Genomic DNA, 21259 nt, shown 5'->3' with positions numbered 1-21259 from the left:
TTGAATGGAGTGATACTTCGAAGGCCCTTGGGGCCCAACCACACGTACCTTTGATCGTCTCCGGACGAGCGAATCAAGCACAAGGATGATCAGCCGGTGGCCCACTATTAAACCGTAGATTCAGACACGGACGCAAAAACCCGTGACGTATGTGAAAAAAAAAAATTGGAATACATCATTCAAATGCATTTAACACGTTTAAGTAAAGAGAATTTCAGGCACAAATTATACTTGTATATTGAACTTGGGCAAGAGTGGTAAACTATAAAGTGAAATAAACTTCCAGGCTCCCACTGTAAAAGTAAGATTCAAAAATTATTCACCTGATGCTTATCTAAAAGAACCGTGAAAAACCTGAACAAATCAAAGTTTGTAAAAACACATTAAAATAACATGCAAAATGATCTTCACATACAACAATCCAAGAAAGAGAAGAAGATACCAAGCAGCTAAGGGTTGAACACCACTCATCATCGTCTGAGAAGTTTCAACAGAGTGAACAAATAACATCAATCTAGCAGAAGCAATAAGTCAAAACAGATCAACATTTACCAACATTTCACTCTATCAAAAGAGCCGGATATCAAAGCAAACTCTCATGCGGCAAACATGTGAAGCACATAAAAAATTTCATGAAATCCACCGAGCAAGAAAACTTGAGTTCACCAAAAGATGCCATTCATTAGCACCTTAAGCATCAACTTCACATAACTTCACACCTGAAATAGGCAGTTCAGCACTAAAGACACAAGAAGGCATTCAGGAAATTTAGGATTGGATAGGCTTGATTTTGAAGTGCAGGGAGATTAGAGAGAACACAAAGCACTTCAGGTCCTGCAAAAGCAATAAAAAAAAGGTATCAGCATGCTAGGCATTATAACTTAGATCAGAAAAAAATTATAACTTAGATCAGAACTTTAGAATGCTCAATATCATGTCTGAAGAGATAAAACTAAGCATTATAACTTAGATCAGGAAAAAATTACAGTTTAGAAAGTTGACTCATGGTCTCATGATATGCTAGGCCTCTTAAATGAACGAAAATGATATTTTATATTAACAAGATCAATTTTAGTGTTTTGAGTTGTAGGACTGCATATCTTTCATTCTTCTCGTGCTACTTAGCCAGAATCATGTCTTCCATATATTCCTCCACAAGAATTTCCACCACTTAATTTTTTTTTTCTTTGCAAACAGAACCAAACTAAACAAAACTGAATTGTCTCTATAGAAGCAGAACAAAATTTTGGTTCACTAAGGTTGGTTTATTCAGTTTGGACAAAACATTTCATTTGCCATAACATATGTTATATTACTAATACAAATTCAAATAGCTTTAATCTTGGACGCCGACGGGCCGTTTGGTTCAAGGTTTGTAATATTTCAGGAATACTGTACATTTTGTATTTTGAATAACAAGATTGCTACTAATTTATCATGCAACTTGCGTTCGGAGGTTATTAGGAACTCAAATATCCTTATTAATGGACCAGTAATGATTCCCGTAAGTATGAGAATGAGAATACTTTCCAACCCATAGTAGTCTAGCATTCCTATTAGTTGGGAATCTACAATGACTCCAATACTTCACTTGCACATTTTACAACTACCCAACTTGAGTTGAATGGTAATGATTTGAATATTTTTAGTAGAATATACTAAGCATTTCCGGAATATTACAAACCTTGAACCAAACAGGTCCTTACAAAATTTTTAATTCAACAGTAGTGGTGGTTAAATACTCTAATTGCTTAATCATCATCTCAATGCCAATAGGTATCAAAGTATTAAGAACTTGGATAATTCAGCTTTTTAAGTTTTCAATTTGCAAAACCAAACCAGACCGAATTTCTAATAAACCAAACCAAATCGAACGAAATGAGTAGGTTTGGTTTGGTGATTTGACTTCAACTGAATCATGCTAACCCCTCCTTAAAGGGTGGCTCATGCACAGAACTTGTTCAGGAAAATCTTAAGAAAGCACACCTATGAAGCCTATTGACTGTCCCAATCGAACCAGGCAACCACTGTACGCAACAACTTGGTAGACAACAGACAAACTGTCACCCAACCATCGGACTGCAGCTTCTAACCAATCATGACTAACCGAAATGCAGTGGAAGTTTCTTCAACTATCACAGCAATGACTTTCAAGTGATAAGCGCATAGGTGGAATGCTTTATCCTAAACAATCATGACTGTCAGGATCTTCTAAGGGCCTAAAGCAAATTTCTAAGTTGAAATAAAAAACAAAAACGAAAATGCACCACCAGCAAATTGTCACCAGCGAACTTATTTCAACATCAGGAACCATTTGTCGTCCTAGTTTAGAGGGTTTACCATGTCCCTAATGCTGCATTTTCCCATCTAACTTTAAGAACCTCCTTTCAAGAACGGGATATTCTAGAAGATGCTTCGATTCCCATACACAAAGCTGAGTCCTATTTGGAACCTAAAATTCTACGTTTGTTTAGACAAATAGAAAGAACAACATAAATAATTTTTAAAACATTTGTACTCATAAGCATCATAAACACTCAGATTCCAAAATATACAGATTCTCACCAACGCAGCAGTTAGAATTATTAACTAAATCATCACCTCTAAAGTTAACTCAATCAAATGATATTTTTTGAGATTTAAAAATTCTTTATAATCATCAACCACTTTTTTGGTGTAGTTCTTTCATCTTTCAACATTTTGAGACACATAGAACAAGAGAAACAGTCAATGAATCCTAATTATCTACAAAAAAGAGGTAGAAAGAATACGTAAATAAACTCACCACTCAAAATGGTATCAGTATAGGAAGAAAGAATTCGTAAATAAACTCACCACTCAAAATGGTATCAGTATATAGTATTCTGCAAATAATACACCTACGAAACCATAAAACCACCGAAGGAATGGCCGCAGCTAAGGCAGACAATCGAGAGAACCATACTTGCTATCAAAGCAAGATGAAAGTGATTAACGGAATGCAGGTGAAAGCTAGGCGAAGCTTTCATCAGTTATTTGTTGAATGAAACAAAGATTTCTATCACATCCCACATTTTCTGAACCTTATCCGAAATTTGGTGATCCTATTAACTTAATTTGAGCAAACCGAACAGCATTTATTCATGTATCTATTTCTTTTTCAATCATCTGGTAATCAGCAAAATCTTAAATCAGGAGCAAGGATGGAAAAACAAAGTTTGTTAAATATAAACCGAAAGAAAATTAGCTGCAGCTTTGGGAACAGAATTCTCAGCTTATAACAGTCAGTTGTTGAAATTGCAAAAGCATTAGGACATCTGTAACAGTTGATTGAGCAATTTCATAAATTGTTGAACTCTAAAATGTGAACATATGCAATATTAATTTGGATTTTGGAGAGACTGAATGGTTGCTCTGTAGAATACAATTATGTTGGACTATAATGAATCAAGAGTCTAAAATTTATTATGTCAATGTAGATTTTACTATTGATTGGTTAAAATACAAAGATACGATCTAGACCATGTAGAAGCATCTGCATTTGAATACGTAGCATCATGAATGTTAAGATTTGATCTCAATTCAACAAAACCAACTAAATTCCATTGTTCCACAAATGTAATGGAGTAGAAACTATATTTCTTCCTAGGAATATTGTGGAATAAACATCCTTAGCGATACCCCTCTCTTCTCTGCAACAATAGAGATTGAGAAGAAAGACTATTTGACCTAAATAGGAAATTACATATTTCACTGTATAGAAAAATATTGCCAAAAACAATTATGTTAGATTCCAAGGCACAGATAAAATGTTGGCACAAACCAGCTTGTCCTCAACTGAGAGTTTTAAGTTGGTGGTTTTTTGGGTGTCACTGCGTTCAGGTTTGAGTCGTGTATTTGAAGTCAGGCTCGAGTGACTTGGGTCATACTGTATCAGTCAAGCATTTCAGTCCACCTTGATGGAATATCATCCATTTTAAGAGTTCCTGATGAACCAAATTATAATGGCTATGGGAAATCATATCTGGTGAAAGAATCTCAGCAGAATAAACAGATTTAGTTTAAAAAATGCAGACTTACTAGAAAGAACATAAAATAGTATATGTGCAACTTGTTTTTTTCTCTGAGAGACTAGAGATTTTTTAGGTCATCAGCCCTTCCTTTTCTCTCTTTTGGGTTCTCGTTTTATCTCTGTCACAATCATGTTAGTTTCAACTTGTGCACTATCTAGTTCAATGAAGGCCAGATCACATTTGACATTCCTTATTTGTTCATCTAACTAGTCAAAACCTCAGCAAAATGTACATAAGATTCCAAAATTCCTTTTTTCTGTTAGGACTTCCATGCATCAAAGGATACCAGGTTCCGTCTTGACCATTAACAACCATTCACCAGCTTCACTTTACATCTGACATCAGAGAGCTAGAAACACTGTTTTACATCATCTTAAAGTATTAACAGCTGTTTATAAATGTAATAACATTACCCGCAACATTTTTACTGCCTAAGATCTCAGATGAATAACAACAGAAACAATGTCGAAAAGATCTTGCTTACATTCACCAAATTTTCTTGAGGCTGTTAGGGACCTAGTACTAATTGAAAGACTGCTACCCGACAACTCCAAGAATCAAACTAATGACTACCCATGAAGAAGGGCATATCCCTACAAATGGTGTTGCACGGCCTCTCGACATGAAAATATGGCATACGCTACAAAAAATAAACTAAGAATTGTCATCCTTGTCAAAATCACTCAATTTTAGGTCGAAATTGGATTTTGACGTCACTACAACAGACAACATCGTGATTTCAAAGCTACAAGCCAATCAAAATGTTTTCATTTATTAGAATTTGTTGTTGTTTGTAATGTTGGAAAATGCCCTTGGAAGCTGGACTTCTAGGTAGTTAATTAATCATATTTATATACTTTTTAAGTAGTTTAACATGCTTTAATCCAAAAACAAAGGTCCTATTCAAACAAATAAATTAACCAAACTAAACTCATGGAACTATTTCGATTCAATTCGCTTGGCTTTTGTTTATAATTTGACTCAGTTTAGTTTTGTAAAAAGATAAACCTAAAAATTGAACCGAACTGACCGATACTCAAACTACTAAAATAGTACTTTCTCGCACAATACTATACCCTAATGTTAAGCCTATAGAAAGAAAGGTCTGTTCAAATCGAATAAACCAAACTAAACTAGCAGTAGTGGAGGTGAGCTCTTTTCCTGTGATCGGGGGTGATTGGATTTGTCTATGTGCTATTTAGTTTTTTGATTTGTCTATGTTTTTGACTTGGTCACCATTACTTTTACCAATTATTTGTTTTACTGGAATGAATGCTGATAAAAGTTTTTCCTCTAGATTCTTACATATTATTAGCTCCCCTGAGGCTTTATTATCAGCCAGTGGAACTGTAAGCGAGATGTCACAGTTGGAGGAAACTAGGAAGTTTCATCTTTCTCTTTATTCTAAGGTAGAGCGACTTATCTGAAGTTTAAATCGTTGTCTCTGGAACCTTATTTATCTGAACTCATTAATAACCAGATATTTGTTCTTTATCAGGACGATTTGAACCATGTGGATGTTGGATTAGCAGGTATATGCGAGTTATCTATTTTATTGGATATTCAGACTTTTTCATGGTTTGTCTTCTAATTTTAGTTAAATAATTTGCCTTTTATGGGGACTGTCTAAGATTATGAGATTATGGCAAATAATTGAAGGTCTTATGACATAGAAAATGTTCCATCATCTCGGATGCAGTGTGCCTATTTGTGACTTAAACTAGAAGATTGTTCCCACTGGCTTAGTTTAGCGATGTTGCTGATGGATGCTCTTATCGGCAGTTGTCTTATAGAAGCTCCATTTTATTTGTTTGTTTATGCTTTATCAGATAATAGTGTTGGCAAGCTTTTAGATGTGTGCCTCTATGCTAGTCCGGTATAGCTAAAAGTTCTCAGTATATCGGTTGTTCATGCATATTTTGTTTTGTTTAATAGTGCATTTTAGTTTCTGCGCAGAATGAAATATGCTTTTACTCAACCCATACTAATATAACGTATAATTTTTGATAAGTTACATACTGATATAAAAGATTGAGGACAGTGACAAAATTTTCCTATATTTTCCATATCGATCATCTTTTTGAGTTTAAAATTGCAATACTAGTGCTCAATGTTGTAGTTCTATTCTGTAACAGGTGGCTTGTTGAAAGACGTGAGAGTGACTAAACAGGTAACTGCCACTTCTTCAAACTTCCATTTTCTAAATATTTTAGCTGCTAAGGGTTCATTTGGTGTAATAACTTTCAGATGAGAGGCGAAACAATTTCTTCGGATGCTACGAAGTAACTATTCTCTCATTTATCTTTTTTTCCCCTTCAGTTACCAATTTTTTGTCCTTATATCCACTCATTTGAACAAGATGACAACTGTCAGGAATGAATTGCTTCGAGCATTGGAGTTGAGACTGACAGCATTAAAAGAAAATATGGTGACTTCATTCAATCGAGTGGCTGGTTCCAATTTGTCCACCAAGCACATCTCTGATCTAATTGCACTTGTCCACCAAGAAAAAAATTTTTGATTGATAATTCTGTTTTTACTCTGCAAACTTCTATTTGATTAAATGATTTGACTTCTCTTGTTTGACAATTGTCGTATGTAATCAAATTTAAATTTGTTTGGATGATGAATTTGTTCTTATATCTCAATTTAAAGAGTCTTAAATTTTTAGTGTTTTTTTTAATTGTATGTTTTATATTTTGGATTGGATTCACAACAATTACGAAATCGATGGTATAAATTTACTAATTTATACCAGCGCTTTTTACTATATTTAGTAGCGGTCGGAGAAGTGTTACTAAAATTCTTATCTTCTCCAACGGTTGTATAAACTGTCGGCAAAGACTTTTAGTGACAGAGATCTAAGAGTGGTTATAAAATTTTTCCTGACGGTTTTACAAATGTCGGGAAATGTTTTTCCAGCGTTTCTAGAGATTTTTCCCAGCGGTTTCGACCGTTTCTAAAACTTATTTTTTTTGTAGTGGGTTCTGCAAACTTAGCATCGAAAAAAAAATGAGACCTCAAACAAGTATATACCCCACAGAGTACCGAATTTCATGAGAACAAACCTGAACAAGATAATAAAATATGCGAAGCCCTTCGGGGTCCTTGCTAGACTGCACATCGACAAGGGATCCAATCTTGGAAGTTGTAAAGGAAATGTGCTCATTCCCCATCACGATCTCGAGCTCCTGCCTCCCAACTCTGTCCGGCTCGGGCCAGTTGTTGTCGTCTTCCTTCATTATCTGCATTTCATATTGAAAAAGCCACCAAGTCTAGATTATCTGAACTAGCACTAGAATCAATGTTCTCAGACACAAACAGATTGAAAGAAAACCAAACGATCATAAAAGGTCAATGTTGATATCATGTTCAGATATTGGAATGCACAAACATCAAAGATGTGAGTAAGACATTCGTATAAATAACACTAGAAACTTGATTTCATATCGTAAAGCTAAATAGCACAAAAATAGCAGTTAATCAAGAACGTATCATACAAAAACAGCTATCAACATAAGGGGAAAAAATACTCAACATTTAAATCCTATAAATAAAATACATAATCCAACTAAAACCCTAGAAATCAAAAGCTCTGACAATATAAAAACACCCCCAGAATGAAAAGATAAATCTCTAAATCTGAGAGCGCAAGGTGCATGAATCAAATCCTAGTCGGATGCAATGTCGTAATCCAAATAAAACCCTAAAAAACCAAAAGCTCCCAAAAACGTTAGTAAAGACCCCGAAAACGAAAAGCCAAAACCCTTATCCAAGGTCACAGGATATGCACGAATCAAATGGACGGCACAAACCCGCAAGGATCCAACAACCAAGAACACCTCATTACAGGAGTAATCGAGCCATGTCCAAGAAGAAGAAGAAGAAGAAGAACCCTAACCCTAAATCTCGGAAACCCTATAAGAAGAAACGGGGAGAGAGAGAGAGAGAGAGAGAGAGACCTCGCTATCGGCGATGATGCGGCGGCACTCGCGGATGACGGCGGGGGTGACGAAGAGCTCCTTGCGGATCATGGTGTCGTTCTTGTAGTTGGAGTTGTTGGCGTAGCGCAGCTTCCCGTCGGGGCGGAACTCGAATTCCAGGAACTCGTGCCCGAACTTGCCCTTGTGCCCCACGTAGTACCGCAGGTAGAACTCCTCCCCTCCCCCCGCCGCCTCGTTGTTCCCCGCCATTTCCTCCCAAACTCACTTCCTCTTCCCCCTTTTACCTCTCCCTCGCCCCTCTCTCTCTCTCTTCGCCTCGGAGGTTTATTACGTCGGTTGGAGTTGCTCGTATTTGGGGTGTAATGTGGGCCGTACCGGGCCGGCACGCCCACATTTTTCGGGCCGAAATAGGCTACTAGTCAGCCCGGCCCGGCCCGGTTTCAATTNACAAAGATCGTGAACTACAATACCGAAATAGATCGGGCGCCCGACGCCGATGCCGACGCCGCATCCGACGCCGAACCCGGTAAAAACATGGCCGACCTTAAGGGAGAAGGGATTCTCCAGGCGCAAAGAAGCCGATCGACCCCTCGAGCTCGTCGCGTTCGCCATTAAAGGGCGAAGCCGAAGCTCGTATGCGAGCTCACGACGACGCCGCTCGCGGGGCGAAGGATTTGGGCGAAGGCGCTCCCGCGGCGACCAGGGGCGGGGTTTTATAGTGAGAGGAGTCGAGTGGGTTCAACGCGGAAGATGAACGCCTCGTCGGTAGTTGGGACTTGGGAGGGCCCGAACTGGTTGGGCCTTCAAACGAGACCCGCATCGGATGCGTTCGAGCTTAGGCCCGAAAAGTTGGGTTCGGTTTGGGCTCTAGCCGAACTATAAGCCCGAATCCCTTTTTTGGAGGCCCAAGTCTTTAAAAAACAAAAAAAAAAAACTTTTGCACTTTAGTTCATGTTTCAATTGTACCTTGTATAAAAATTAATTCGATTTCAATTCTCAATTTTATTACTGGTTCTAAGATGTTTTAATTTGAAAATGACTATTGAACTGGCACATAAAACTTCATGAAAATTGAATTAGTAACCCAAATCAAATAAGTAATCAATAAAGAGTTGAGTTTAATCAAGTGGCTGATCAAAACAGATTGAAAGTCTACATAGTTTTTGAATATTCGAAATTTATATGGTTAACTCTACTCATGCTAATTCCGGGCAGTGTGGCATATTTTTCGCTTAGAAACTTCAAATCGAAGCGTATCAAATTTCTTAGATAACGGTTTGATTTACTGTCATTCGACTTTGAGTCAAATGTGGCCCAATCCTCATCGCATCTACAAGTGACTAAGTGTTCATCAAGTCAAGCCCCGCCATGTGTAATTGTAGATTTATGCAGTATTTTTAATTATTTTGTAATGAATTTACATTCAAAACATCAGCTCAGATATTATAATTGAAAAATACCTGATTTGATTTAGAAACATATCATTCTTAGAATTTAAACTTCGAGGATAAAACTAAAAATCCAAAACCGATAGTCCAAAGAAGCAGGGTTTTAATTATCCCGTTACTTTTTTCTCCAGCGTAATTAGATAATAATTTTTTTTTAGCTCATTACTTTCCCAGGAGGTTTTCCAACCTGGCGAGACGTTTAGACAACTCGGCACGTTGAAGTAAAACACGCACGCCAATATGCCGTGTTCAGCAACACCTCACCCAATCCAACGGCCGAGTTTAACGCACCCAACTCACCGCCGAATCTAAACACATCCGCGATGGGATTTCGCCGACTTCTTATTGGAGCCTATTTAATAAATAATCCCTTAAGCGTCCGGTTCGGGCGAGCTACAAAATAATACTACAACCCGGTTCACGCTGTGGTCTTCCTCCACGTCTGTTTTTTGTTTTTTATTTATATATATATATACACCTCCACGTTTTTCCTCCCTAATTTCTCGGGATCCTCTGCTCCATTTCGCCCTTTCCCCTATTCGATTTGGAAACATTTGAAGCCCTAGAGCGGAGGAGAGATCTAATCGCTCTCGATCTCTTCTTTCCCCTTCGTGTTCACGACGAAACCCTATCCTTCGTCTGCGATTCGCCGCGATGAATCCGGAATAGTAAGTTCTCGATTTGTTTCTCCGATCTTTTATGTCGATTCGAAACGTGAGGGATTAGAATTCGTGGTATTGAATTGGGAATTTGTTGGGCCTTGGATTTGGATCGATTGGCTAGGGTTTGATGTAAGATCTCGATGGATCTGTTGATGACATGATCGTGTTATCGGTTTCTGAGGTTCTTTTTTGTGTTTTAACTATGATTCCTGGGAACGGGTTTCAAATCGGTGATGTTGACTAGATGCAACGGTAGATCTGGTTACGAGGTTTGAGATCTGAACGTATGATACTGCTGTGTGATTGATTTTTTTTTCTTGACTTAGGTGTGTTTTTGAGCGCTTTGCCCTTGGTTTGATTGCGATTGTAAATTAAAAGGACGTTTAAGGATTATGAAAGGATGATGGAGATAATTTCAACCGTGAGAAAGATTGATTTATTGTTGATTGGACCAGTTCAGATGTCATAGATTTCCCCTTTACAAGTTGTTTGTACATGTGTGGATGGTAATCTCTGGCCATGCTTATGGTCTGCTGGATGCATTGAATCACTTCGAGGTTAACCTGAAATTATGAGTTCTTTTGTTCTTGAGAAATTATAGATTAGAGATAAAACAAAAGAACAAAAGAACAAAAGAACAAAAGAACTCTTAAGTTCATTTGTAACTTCAAAGTATTATTTAGTGGCACTACAAATGACATGTTTTGGACCAGAATACTTCTTAAAATATCCATGCCTCAACACTTCATATTTGAAATGATTGATCATTTATCTTTTACAATTTTCTTGTTAGACATGGTTTCATTTTTTGGAATGTTTGGATGTCGACTGTAACTGATATTGCCATCTAGTTCATATTACCCAGCATATCTATTGTTCCATAGACATTTCTAATAATATTCATAGGAAAACTAGGTGGATGATATTTTAATAAGTTGCTTGTATAAATGGATTATTAGGTATAGCGATTTATCAATATATGTAGTGGTTCGTGTTATGTATCCTCAGCCACTATTATTTACTTGATGTCCTTCTGAATGCCAGTAATATATGAAAAACTGGTTTCCTAGCTACTAACTTCTTTCTGTTTTCCCTTCTATTTTGTACTATTCAGTACTATTGATTTCCATAAGGGACTTAACTTAAATTATTCTAATTTGCAGTGATTATCTCTTTAAGCTTTTGCTTATTGGAGATTCGGGTGTTGGCAAATCGTGTCTCCTCCTAAGATTTGCGGTAAGAAGAACATGCTTTCTGTTCTAGCAATTGGTTTTGTCTCGCAAGTTGGAAAAAGGATCTCACTATTTATTATTTCATTTTAGCTTGATACGAAATTATCCTATTTTATGTACTTCAAGTGAATCAGCAGGAATTGTCTAGTATATGGAAAGGAATGCCATGGCTTTCATGTATGTGTTCATGAAATTTTTGACAACTTTCCATATGTTTATGGAGTCTTTGAAAGCAATTAGGTTGCATATGAGAGCATTGTGTTTATATTTAGAGGGTTAAATGTTTGCTTATCTGTTTCGATCAAATGAATTAGTGACTTTATTTAAGGGAAGGTGCATTCTCCATTAGGATTTATATGGTTGAGGTAAGTAGTTTTTACAATTCTAGTTGACTTTGATGCTGTTATGTCTTGGTAGCAGAATGTTAAAGCTTATGCACTCAATTGTTTGATTTTAAACCCACGGTTTTTATGCATGATGCTGGAAGTTTGTTATGTGTTCTTGTAAGGTTTTTATATGTTGTTGTAGTGCTATACTCGATAACAGTACTTCGTATTCTAGACTTTTTCTCTATCAAGTTCAGGAGGCTTAACTATGCTTCTTTTTTTTTTTTTGTTTAGGACGACTCGTACTTGGAGAGCTACATCAGCACCATTGGAGTTGATTTTGTAAGTACAAGTTGTTTTGGATGGTACTTCTGAAATTATTCCGAGTTGCCTCGAACACTTATGACTGTTATCTTCCTTCAGAAAATACGCACGGTGGAGCAGGATGGAAAGACAATCAAGCTTCAGATCGTGAGTTCATGAACTTTTGAATTGTGTTAAACTAAGTTTGATTTGATTTTTTGAGCTGGTTTACTTAAAGATACATTTGTGCCTCTGTTAGTACATGGGTACTCGTCATCTCATAAAGTAAGAAGACTGGCAGTTTGACACCATGATATTCTTAGATAGAATTCATATAAATGAAAGGAATTTGAGGAGCTAGAGAGCAAACCCTGCATATATTTGATATTTTGGGCTCTTAAGCTGTATGAAGCTTTTGATTGATTCATAGACCTGCTTTACACATGTCATTCCACACCTGGCCAGGAGGCTAACATCTGTAAATCTTTTGATATGATTTTATTTCAGGAGTATAATCGTTACTCAACCTAGGTAGTAAGTTCTCAAATTTAGTGATTGAAGTAAAATAACAATTTAGAAAGATAGGAAAGGCATTATTTCTGGGCCTTCTTTTTTTTTTTTTTGCCTTGTAAATCATCACATCATTATAAAGCAACCACATCCCCCTCTTAAGAGACTCGAGAGAACTTTTTAGCTATCAAAATAGCAATTATTTTTCACTTAAAAGTGCTTTCTAAATTCTAGAACTCTATATGATGTGCCATTTTGACAAAAGTATGGCAAGTGTAGTTTGTTACAAACCTGTATGGTCAAATTTTTCCCCCTTTCTTGTTTGGGCCTTCTTAGCCTCATCGTAGAAATTCCTCTTCTTTTTTTTCTTTTTTTTCTTTTTTTTTTTCTTCTTCTTTTTGTGGTTTGTAGTGGGACACTGCAGGCCAGGAACGTTTCAGGACAATCACTAGCAGTTACTATAGAGGTGCTCATGGTATTATTGTAAGTTCTCATCCTTTGCAGTTCCCATCATCAAGTTTCCCATCTCATTCTGCTGCTCAGAAATACAGAAATGCTCAATGTTACCCTTCATGAAATTGCAGGTGGTATATGATGTGACGGATCAGGAAAGTTTCAATAATGTGAAACAGTGGCTAAACGAGATTGACCGTTATGCCAGTGAGAATGTCAACAAGCTTCTTGTCGGCAACAAGTGTGACCTTACCGAAAACAAAGTCGTCTCTTATGAAACAGCTAAGGTGATTTCCTAATGAACGCTAGTTTATCCTCTGCCGTTTCTTTCATGGCATCTTCATCATGCGCATGTAAATATGTTGGCGGCCTAGGCATTTAAGATACTTTAAGGGCATCTTTGGTTTGGCGGTAAATCTTCAGGAGATAACTTTCTCAGCCTTGGATTGTTTCAGTATTTAGGGATAAACAATCCAAGGCATGGATAACTAGAATCATTTGTGTTTTGGCTTGCTTCACAGGAATTACTGTGCGAATGCATGGATAACTAGAATGACGAAAGATAGGTGTAATGAATAGGCAGACTATTAGAGCTAGAGTCAGTGGATAGCATTGTTCCAAGGGTTGGTTGGGATATATTACTGAAAATTATCGTAGAGCTGATCAGTGTGACCAGATAAACTATTCCTGATTTATTCGTCTTACTCGATAAATACTTTCTTGTCATTATCCCATCAAACTAACAACAATGTCTTAAGGTGCGTTTTACTCTGGAACAACTCCTGGGAATCGCTCAAGGTTCTTCAATTAGTTTTTTTTTTTCTTTATGGTGGTGTATTACACAATGCAATTGTAAATTTCTCTCTATACATATATTTATTGATGAACTCTGTATTTATTTGTTAGGCATTTGCTGATGAACTCGGAATCCCATTCATGGAGACTAGCGCAAAGAATGCCACTAACGTGGAACAGGCTTTCATGGCTATGACTGCTGCAATCAAGAACAGGTATGCATCAGTTTACCAAAAAAAAAAAAAAAAAAACTACTGTTATCATAATCTTTCTGTTAAAATAGTTTCCGCTCTAAAATATTTGCTGTTTTCAGAATGGCGAGCCAGCCGGCTGCAAGCAACGCGAGGCCACCGACCGTGCAGATCCGCGGACAACCTGTCAATCAGAAGACCTCCTGCTGCTCTTCCTAAGCTTTCGTAATTGGATATCGTGGCATGTAAACTTGATGACTACTGCTTCCTATTTATGAACGACATATACTATTGTTATGCTGTACTTTATTTAGGTATTATCTGACATTAATCAATTCTTTCTAATATTTGTTGTTAAGCCTCAATCGAACAGGGATTTGGGAAGTCAGTATCTGTTCCTATATATTGATATGAAACTGCAAATCTTCTGATTATTTCGTCCTTTTCTTTCGCTATAATTAGATGCCCCTGTTGTCTGTATCTGAGAATGTGTAACTATCTAGAAGTTGTTCACTTGATCAAATTTCAATTCAAATTAAGGATTTTGCTGCTTCAGCTTAGCGTGCTTGCGTGTGCACGTGAACTCTCTGCGAAAATTATTTGTAAAATTTTCAAAAATCATAATAGGTAATAAGTACTGAAGCTGTGCATAGCTATGAAACATCAATAATTGAATTAGGAACACCGACCATCTACGGCGTAAATGGTAAAAAGGTTCGATTATTGTCGAATTTTAGTTAATTCATATTTCTAGTTATGTTTATTTGGAAATACAATAAAAATAGCTTGCTATCTATCTCTTAAAAAAAATAATATAATTGAATTTGGAACAGTTGTTTTTTTTTTTTATAATGCTTTTTTCATGTTGCGGAGAAGCTATTCCCTTAACCCAGCATATTACAGAGGTAAAATTTGGGCCGTAGCGGTGCCTATTTGTAAACTTAAAAAGAAATTAAATCCTGCACTCCGACATCCAGCCTTAACATTCTATACGTGTTTTATCTAGCATAATTTATAGCTCTGAACTTAAAAAAAATGTAAATTTTGTACTCTAGCATATTTTATACCTGTGAACTTAAAAAAAATGTAAATTTTGCACTCTTTTTCTGATCCAAAAAGAGACAAAAATACGTTTTTTTACAAAATAAATTATATGGTACTTTATAAATTAAATAAGTTAATAATTAAATTTTAACTCTAAATTATAAAGTTTATTTATCTTCTTATATATTTGAGTTTTAAAATATATTATTATTAAATGTATTTGAAAGTATAAAAAAGAAACATTATGGGACCGGTTCAAGGCGGCGCATTCATATATAGAGCTTGTATATTCGTGTGTCACAGACGCGCAGAGGGGAGAGCGCTTGGCTCGCCGCTTCTAGAACCCTCGGCTCCTCTTCTCCATTGTCTTTCAACCTCTCGCCCCCCTCTCTTCTTCCTCCATCCCCACGTTGTGCTATCGATCGATCCATCGATCGATCGAATCATGGCGGAGGAGGATGAGATTCGCCTAGAGGTGGAGGCGGCCATGGCCGTCTACGGCGACGATTGCCGCGTGATCCGAGAGTTCCCCCCTCACATCGCCATCCGCATTCGACCCCGCACCGCCGACGATTCCTCGCAGCAGGTAATCAATTTGTTCCCTCCCTCACACGATCGATCGTTTCCTGTTATCTGTGATTTTCGTCGGCGAAAGTTTGATCTGTTGTATGAACTTTGATTTAGGAGCGATATCTGTAATTTTGTTGTTGTTGGATGATATGTGAAAGGAACTTCGAATTAGGATCAGGGACCTCTTCCTATTAGTTCGTGATTCTTTTTGTTTTCATTTTTTATTTAGACAAAAGTTTAATCTATGATAAGTACCTTGAATTAGGCGAAGGATTATCTTAATTATGCGTTATCTGATCCTATTTCGTGGCAAAAGGAGGGCTTATAGTCTTCGTGTTTTCTGTGTTTCTCAAATTGTTAGCAAATTGAGAGTTTTCTGGCATTAGTGTATTCTACCTTTTCGGTAACTCTTAAATTTTTGGGGTTCTGCATGTTACCGATGTTTTACTTTCTTAGCTTCCAAAATTCTCAATAGAGTTCGCCACCGGACCTTACAAGCTTGGTCAGGCATACTAATATCTACTATTTGGATTCATCCAATATATTCTTAATGCAACTAGAACACTGCATGCATGTTTCTTGGGTCTCTTCCGTAATACATCTTCTTACATACTATACTTATTTATAGATTGCTAACACCCTTTATTGAAATCTTTTTGCAGTTTGTCGAAGCAGTTCTTGCAATTAAATCTTCTAGGGAGGTACGGGTTAGAAGTCTACGTAACAACTTCCTCTCCCTTAATTAATTCTGTGTATACTGACCGATGATATATATGGGTGGAATGAAAAAACAGCTTTTTGTTAGTTCCAGTGCGATAATCAGAACTATTAATCTTTCTTCTCAAATAATGTAACTTAGAGAGCTTTTGGTAGGACTATTCTTTGTCTCGACTCTTAAGAAAGCTAGAGGAGTAACTGTTTGAGTGGAAGTTAGGTTGACAAGATGAGCTTATTATCCAAAATATAGTCTATAATAACATCATTATATATGAGTGCTCAAGGTACTGCGTAGTTTTGTGCAGTATGCAGGCATCATGTAGGTTCATACTTAATCATGACAAACAGCGCAGGATGCCAAACCTATAAATAATAAGTATATTGCTTAAGTTAAATGATTTCAATTATTCAATACAGAATGTGTGATTCTTGAATCCATTTAGAAATCAATTCATTGTAGGATACTGTGTAATCTAATTTGTGGGGCGAGCTGGATTGTAAGGTAAAGAAATATGAACTCGAGTGCTTCTTTACAATTTTATCTCTGCTACCTTTTCTACACTCCTGGCTCATACGTATGTTGATGTGCCTACTTGATTGAGGAAATCTTAATAAAATGCCAGTAGTCGAAAGTTTCACTTAATTCTAACCTCCTATGCACTCATGTGCAATTGAAGGCGATACAATTATCTTTTCCAGTCATGCATTTTGTTCTTCAATTTTTTTCTCACAGTGATTGCCCAAGATATCTGTTAGTTCACATCGATTCTTTATTGTCTTCTTCTTGCAGTATCCAAATGAAGCTCCTCATGTTTATGCTATCGAAACAAAAGGCCTTGATGAGAATCGAAAGACATATTTAATCACAAGCGTGCAGCAAAAGGCACAGGAGCTGTCCTCATGCCCGATGCTTGTAGCTTTGTGTGAGGTAACATAGCATGTAATATTTATTGTTAAAGAATTTCTTCTTATTCTTGAGTGTAGTCATGCTTTCTTCTTTATTATTTGAAATTGGAGTAACATAGCATGTAATATTTATTGTTAAAGAATTTCTTCTTATTCTTGAGTGTAGTCATGCTTTCTTCTTTATTATTTGAAATTGGAAAGAGAAGTCAAATGCTGTTTTTGCCATACATAGTAGTGTTATTAAGGTCTTTGGGAATTGAATCCACAGGGCCCTCATCTCATCCTTCTCCGAGCTTGGCTTATGGAAGAAGGAAATGAGAAGTTTGGTTTCATTACCCTTGATCTTGTAATGCTATGTGTAGCTACAGTTTGATGGAGTGATCAAGTCACCAGACACAGCCCTCTGTACTAGTCATTGTTTTTGAAGATTATCTAATTAGTTTTGCATTCTAGGAAGCTGTGGAGATCCTATCCAGTATGAACCATCCTGATGGAGATTGCCCATTGTGTCTTTATCCTTTGGTCAGAGAAGAAAAAAATGCTTCAGCTTTGCCTTTCATGAAGCTGATGTCCTGCTTTCACTGCTTTCACTGGTTGATTCTCTTCCATTTCTGTTCTATTTACTGTACGTTTAAGCATGCCCTTACTGATGTTTTTATCTATTTCCTGTTTTACAGTGAATGCTTTTTTAGGTGGTGGAGATGGCTCCAAGCGCAAAGTGGCACCAACCAAGCTGAAGAGCCTACTGTTACTGCGGGAAACCAGAGAGGTAATATTTCTATTTTGTCACGTGACTTCAAGTATCTAGTGCTTTGCTTTTATAGTGTGTTAAACCATTCACCATTGATCCACCTTCAGGTACATAAGCTACTTCAAGAATTCCTAAAGCTAACTGTTAGGTTGTCAATTTTCTTGCGTACAATTACATTGAATAAATCTGTGGATGCTTTTGGCTGCAGTATTGTTATTCATCATTTTCTTCTAGTTTTTAATTCTTTGCAATAATCGGGTTTTGTCCAGCTCAGATATGCATGAGGTTGTAAATCAGCACCAGGGAAATTGCCCAGTTTGTCGTAAGGTGTTTGATGAGAAGGATTTGGAGCATGTTCTTGGTTATTTGGAGACATATTCTTTTCAGTCGGTATGTATTTCTTGTTATTCAGAGCCTCCATATATTATATCCTCCCTTTTTTTCCCTAATTTGCCTCTTGCCGTTCGGTATTGTTAGTTCCGTGTCTATTTATCTTTTCCCTATCAGTTCCAATATTTATTTTTTATGCTTGTGCAAAACTCTGTTATTTTGTGGTCTGGCTTTCTTGTTGGGCCGTGTCCCTAACACAACCTTCACAAAGAAGAAGAAATCAGTATATTAAGAGAAATTGAATAACCCACATCATCTTCTGAATTTTAGGGTTCTGCAGTATCAGACAGGGACGAAAAGGAAAAGGCATTGCTCCAATCTGAGTCGGAGAATCACAGGAGACAGCAATTTGAGGCCCTCATAAAGCTTCAGCAAGAAAGAAATGGCCTTATTGAACCTAAAAAGGATCTGCTCATATTGCCTGGAATGTTTCTTCCTGCTACTTCTGTTCCACCCACCACATCAACAGAAGTTGGCTGCAGCGAGCAATCTGATGTTAACTCGTGCAGTTCGACCATGGAAACGGATTCAAACTCTTCACAAATTAAAGCCACAACAAACAATCGGACAAACTTAAGCAGTAGGAGGAGACATAAAGGCCATGGTTCGAGAAAGCAACAACATGCGCATTCTGTGAAAAGACAATGGATTCGTAAAGAAGAGGACGGTTCAGAGCAATAGTGAAGAGACACTTGAGCTGATCAATTCTATTAGCTATCATTTTGAAAAAAAAAAAAAAAATGCAGCAGTTGTCCTTTTTTTCTTTCCCCCCTACTTTTCTTTTTCCTTTTTTTCCTCCCCTTCACTAGATGTAATCTGTCTATGTTGCGGTAAAACTTGTAATTCTTGTAGTGCATATAATAGTTTTATCTTGTGCTTTGATGGCAATTTGAGTTGCCAAATTAAATTAGCTGAGAATTGCTGTAGTGTGTGACTATAATCGGTACTTAATGATGGTATATAGCATTCTTTTTGCCATGTTTAAGAACAAAATGCGTGGGTGGTTCTTAAATTTTTAAGGAATTTTCTTTTCATTCCTTTATTTTTTTATTTACATATATTATATCTTTAATTTACATAATTTCTCGCAATACTCTTTATCTATCGTGGAAATTCTGTAATGCTTGAGACTTCGCTGCATCCGCCGAATAAGGTGCTGCGTGCGAGAATCCAAGTACAAGGACTTTTCAAATGGGATTAAATTGAAATATCTTGGAACTTTAGGACTCTGCCTAAGTATTATCTTTTGAAGTTATTTTATTAATTGTTGCTTTTTACCAGATAACATTGATCTTTAAAAGCATTCTTGACCTTAGGCATACTTAATGAGAAGGGTGGAAGATTTATACAATTTTTTTATGTATTTTAAAATAAATAAATAAATAGATAAACCAGACAACCTGTTCTCCCCTGGATTGACATTTGATGGTCTCACCCTAAATTTTTCTCCAATTTTTGTGTTCAGAAATGCCTCCTTTAATTTCCATCACAGTGATCCAATAAGTTGGTGGAAAAGTACGCGAGTTTGATCTTTTGATCCATATCAAAATTTTGAAAACTATATGACTATACTGATTCATTATTTAGCATTTTTCAACTGGTCGAATTTTCAATCTAGTACTAGTACAGGTTATGATTTTGTTTGCCTTAGTGGATTAACATGGAAATAAATTAGTTAGTGCCATGGATTTCCAATTGCATTAAGTGAACTTCAACAAAGAAACAATAAAAATTCCTTTTTTTTTTTGTTCTTTAAGAAACTGAAGGATAGTTTCGGTATGAAGAGTTATAATAGTTTTTGGCTTGTAAAAGGTAATTTTTCGTTTCCCTGAGGCTTAAATTTGCCGAAGAAACAAGGCGGCGGCGGTTCAGAAGAACAATTATGATACATGATTTGCCTTCATGCATGTTTAACCTTTGAAAATTGCCCCATCAAATTACTGAAATTTTCATGTATGTTCATTTTCTTCCTGATTCATTCTTTCCAATTTTATACTTTTCTTGTACCTAAGAAGATCATTTAATTAGACTCAAAAACTGGCATTGAAAGGCAATCCCAGTTAGCAATAACGAGGGACCATTAAATGATTTTTAGGCAAAAAGTTGATTTTTCAAAGGTAAAACATCCTTTTCAAACAAAACTTTTGACACATTCCATGCAAGGAAAATTTCAGGTGTGATAAATCTCTTTTCCCCTCTTAAGAAAAGTTAGAAACAGAGTTGTCAATGAACCACGGCTATCCCAATCTGGTAAAAAAATTGATATAAAATTTTTAATTTAGATTCTTTCGAGAGATCTAGTAAATGGTTTATCGGATTAAGTTCTAGGATCAATTTAGTTCTATTCATTTATCGGAAACATGGCTAGAAAACTTCAATCCTAATTTAATAGTTCTGTGCCTAGTTTGAAAATACAGTGATCTAATTTACTGCTTGCTATGTTCATAGAATGGAAGATTTAAAGCATTTTTCATTTCTCTATATGCGTCTGGTCACTACAGTAACAAATAAGCCTTTTATACGGTAAAATCTATTAGCTTGTCGCGAGGTTTATAGAATGAAAGATTCAAAGCAATTTTTTTTCTTTATATGCGCTTGGTCACTATATGGGAACAAACTAAGCCTCATATATGGTAAAACCTATTAGGTTGTCGGGTTATTACCAAATCATCTCCATGTTATGACTAATCCGTCCCATCAATAGTTGAATTACTGTTGTATTGTGTTACTTGTGGTAGGGGTTACTCTCTCTCCCTTAACCAATTCTGTCCCACGAAAAATTTAATGAGACATTAAATCCAAATCATAGTGTAGAAGAGTTCACGAGTCCAATTCAACAAAAGTCTACTGATAAAATTAATGCTCTCCATTAAGGCCCAAACAAACAACTTTTCGTTGCGGTAATTTCTGGTCTAAACTTAGTTTTCAAAGAATGTTTAGATAATGCATTATCCCCATTTTGCGC

The 21259-nt window shown here is 36.4% G+C and overlaps 3 protein-coding genes and 1 long non-coding RNA gene across 5 annotated transcripts; 3 read left to right on the top strand and 1 right to left on the bottom strand.

The window, feature by feature from the left end:
• LOC109714417 (protein mago nashi homolog) lies at window positions 367–8295 on the bottom strand. The gene is made up of 3 exons (XM_020239030.1): window positions 8015–8295; window positions 7121–7297; window positions 367–834 (listed from the first exon to the last, which is right to left on the bottom strand). Exons 1-3 carry the CDS (start codon window positions 8243–8245, stop codon window positions 769–771), a joined length of 474 nt encoding a protein of 157 aa, XP_020094619.1. The 5' UTR covers window positions 8246–8295; the 3' UTR covers window positions 367–768.
• On the top strand, window positions 5354–6226 carry LOC109714418. Its single transcript, XR_002217373.1, has 3 exons — window positions 5354–5461; window positions 5551–5584; window positions 6188–6226. It is a non-coding gene; the product is annotated as an uncharacterized LOC109714418 (long non-coding RNA).
• On the top strand, window positions 9922–14350 carry LOC109713913 (GTP-binding protein YPTM2). Its single transcript, XM_020238201.1, has 8 exons — window positions 9922–10112; window positions 11270–11342; window positions 11959–12006; window positions 12088–12135; window positions 12889–12960; window positions 13062–13217; window positions 13837–13940; window positions 14039–14350. Exons 1-8 carry the CDS (start codon window positions 10099–10101, stop codon window positions 14133–14135), a joined length of 612 nt encoding a protein of 203 aa, XP_020093790.1. The 5' UTR covers window positions 9922–10098; the 3' UTR covers window positions 14136–14350.
• On the top strand, window positions 15225–19272 carry LOC109713912 (E3 ubiquitin-protein ligase RNF25). Of its 2 annotated transcripts, XM_020238199.1 has the most exons (7): window positions 15225–15546; window positions 16193–16231; window positions 17038–17175; window positions 17607–17746; window positions 17831–17922; window positions 18179–18294; window positions 18565–19272. In XM_020238199.1, the coding sequence occupies exons 1-7, from the start codon at window positions 15406–15408 to the stop codon at window positions 18973–18975; spliced, it is 1077 nt and encodes a 358-aa protein (XP_020093788.1). In that variant the 5' UTR covers window positions 15225–15405; the 3' UTR covers window positions 18976–19272. The 2 variants fall into 2 exon arrangements, with proteins under 2 accessions (XP_020093788.1, XP_020093789.1); XM_020238200.1 differs by lacking the exon at window positions 16193–16231.

Source organism: Ananas comosus, linkage group 8, assembly GCF_001540865.1.
Source record: "Ananas comosus cultivar F153 linkage group 8, ASM154086v1, whole genome shotgun sequence".
NCBI classification, from domain to species: Eukaryota; Viridiplantae; Streptophyta; class Magnoliopsida; order Poales; family Bromeliaceae; genus Ananas; species Ananas comosus.
The sequence above is the reverse complement of the archived record's forward strand: the minus strand, read 5'-3'. Positions and strand labels throughout refer to the sequence as shown.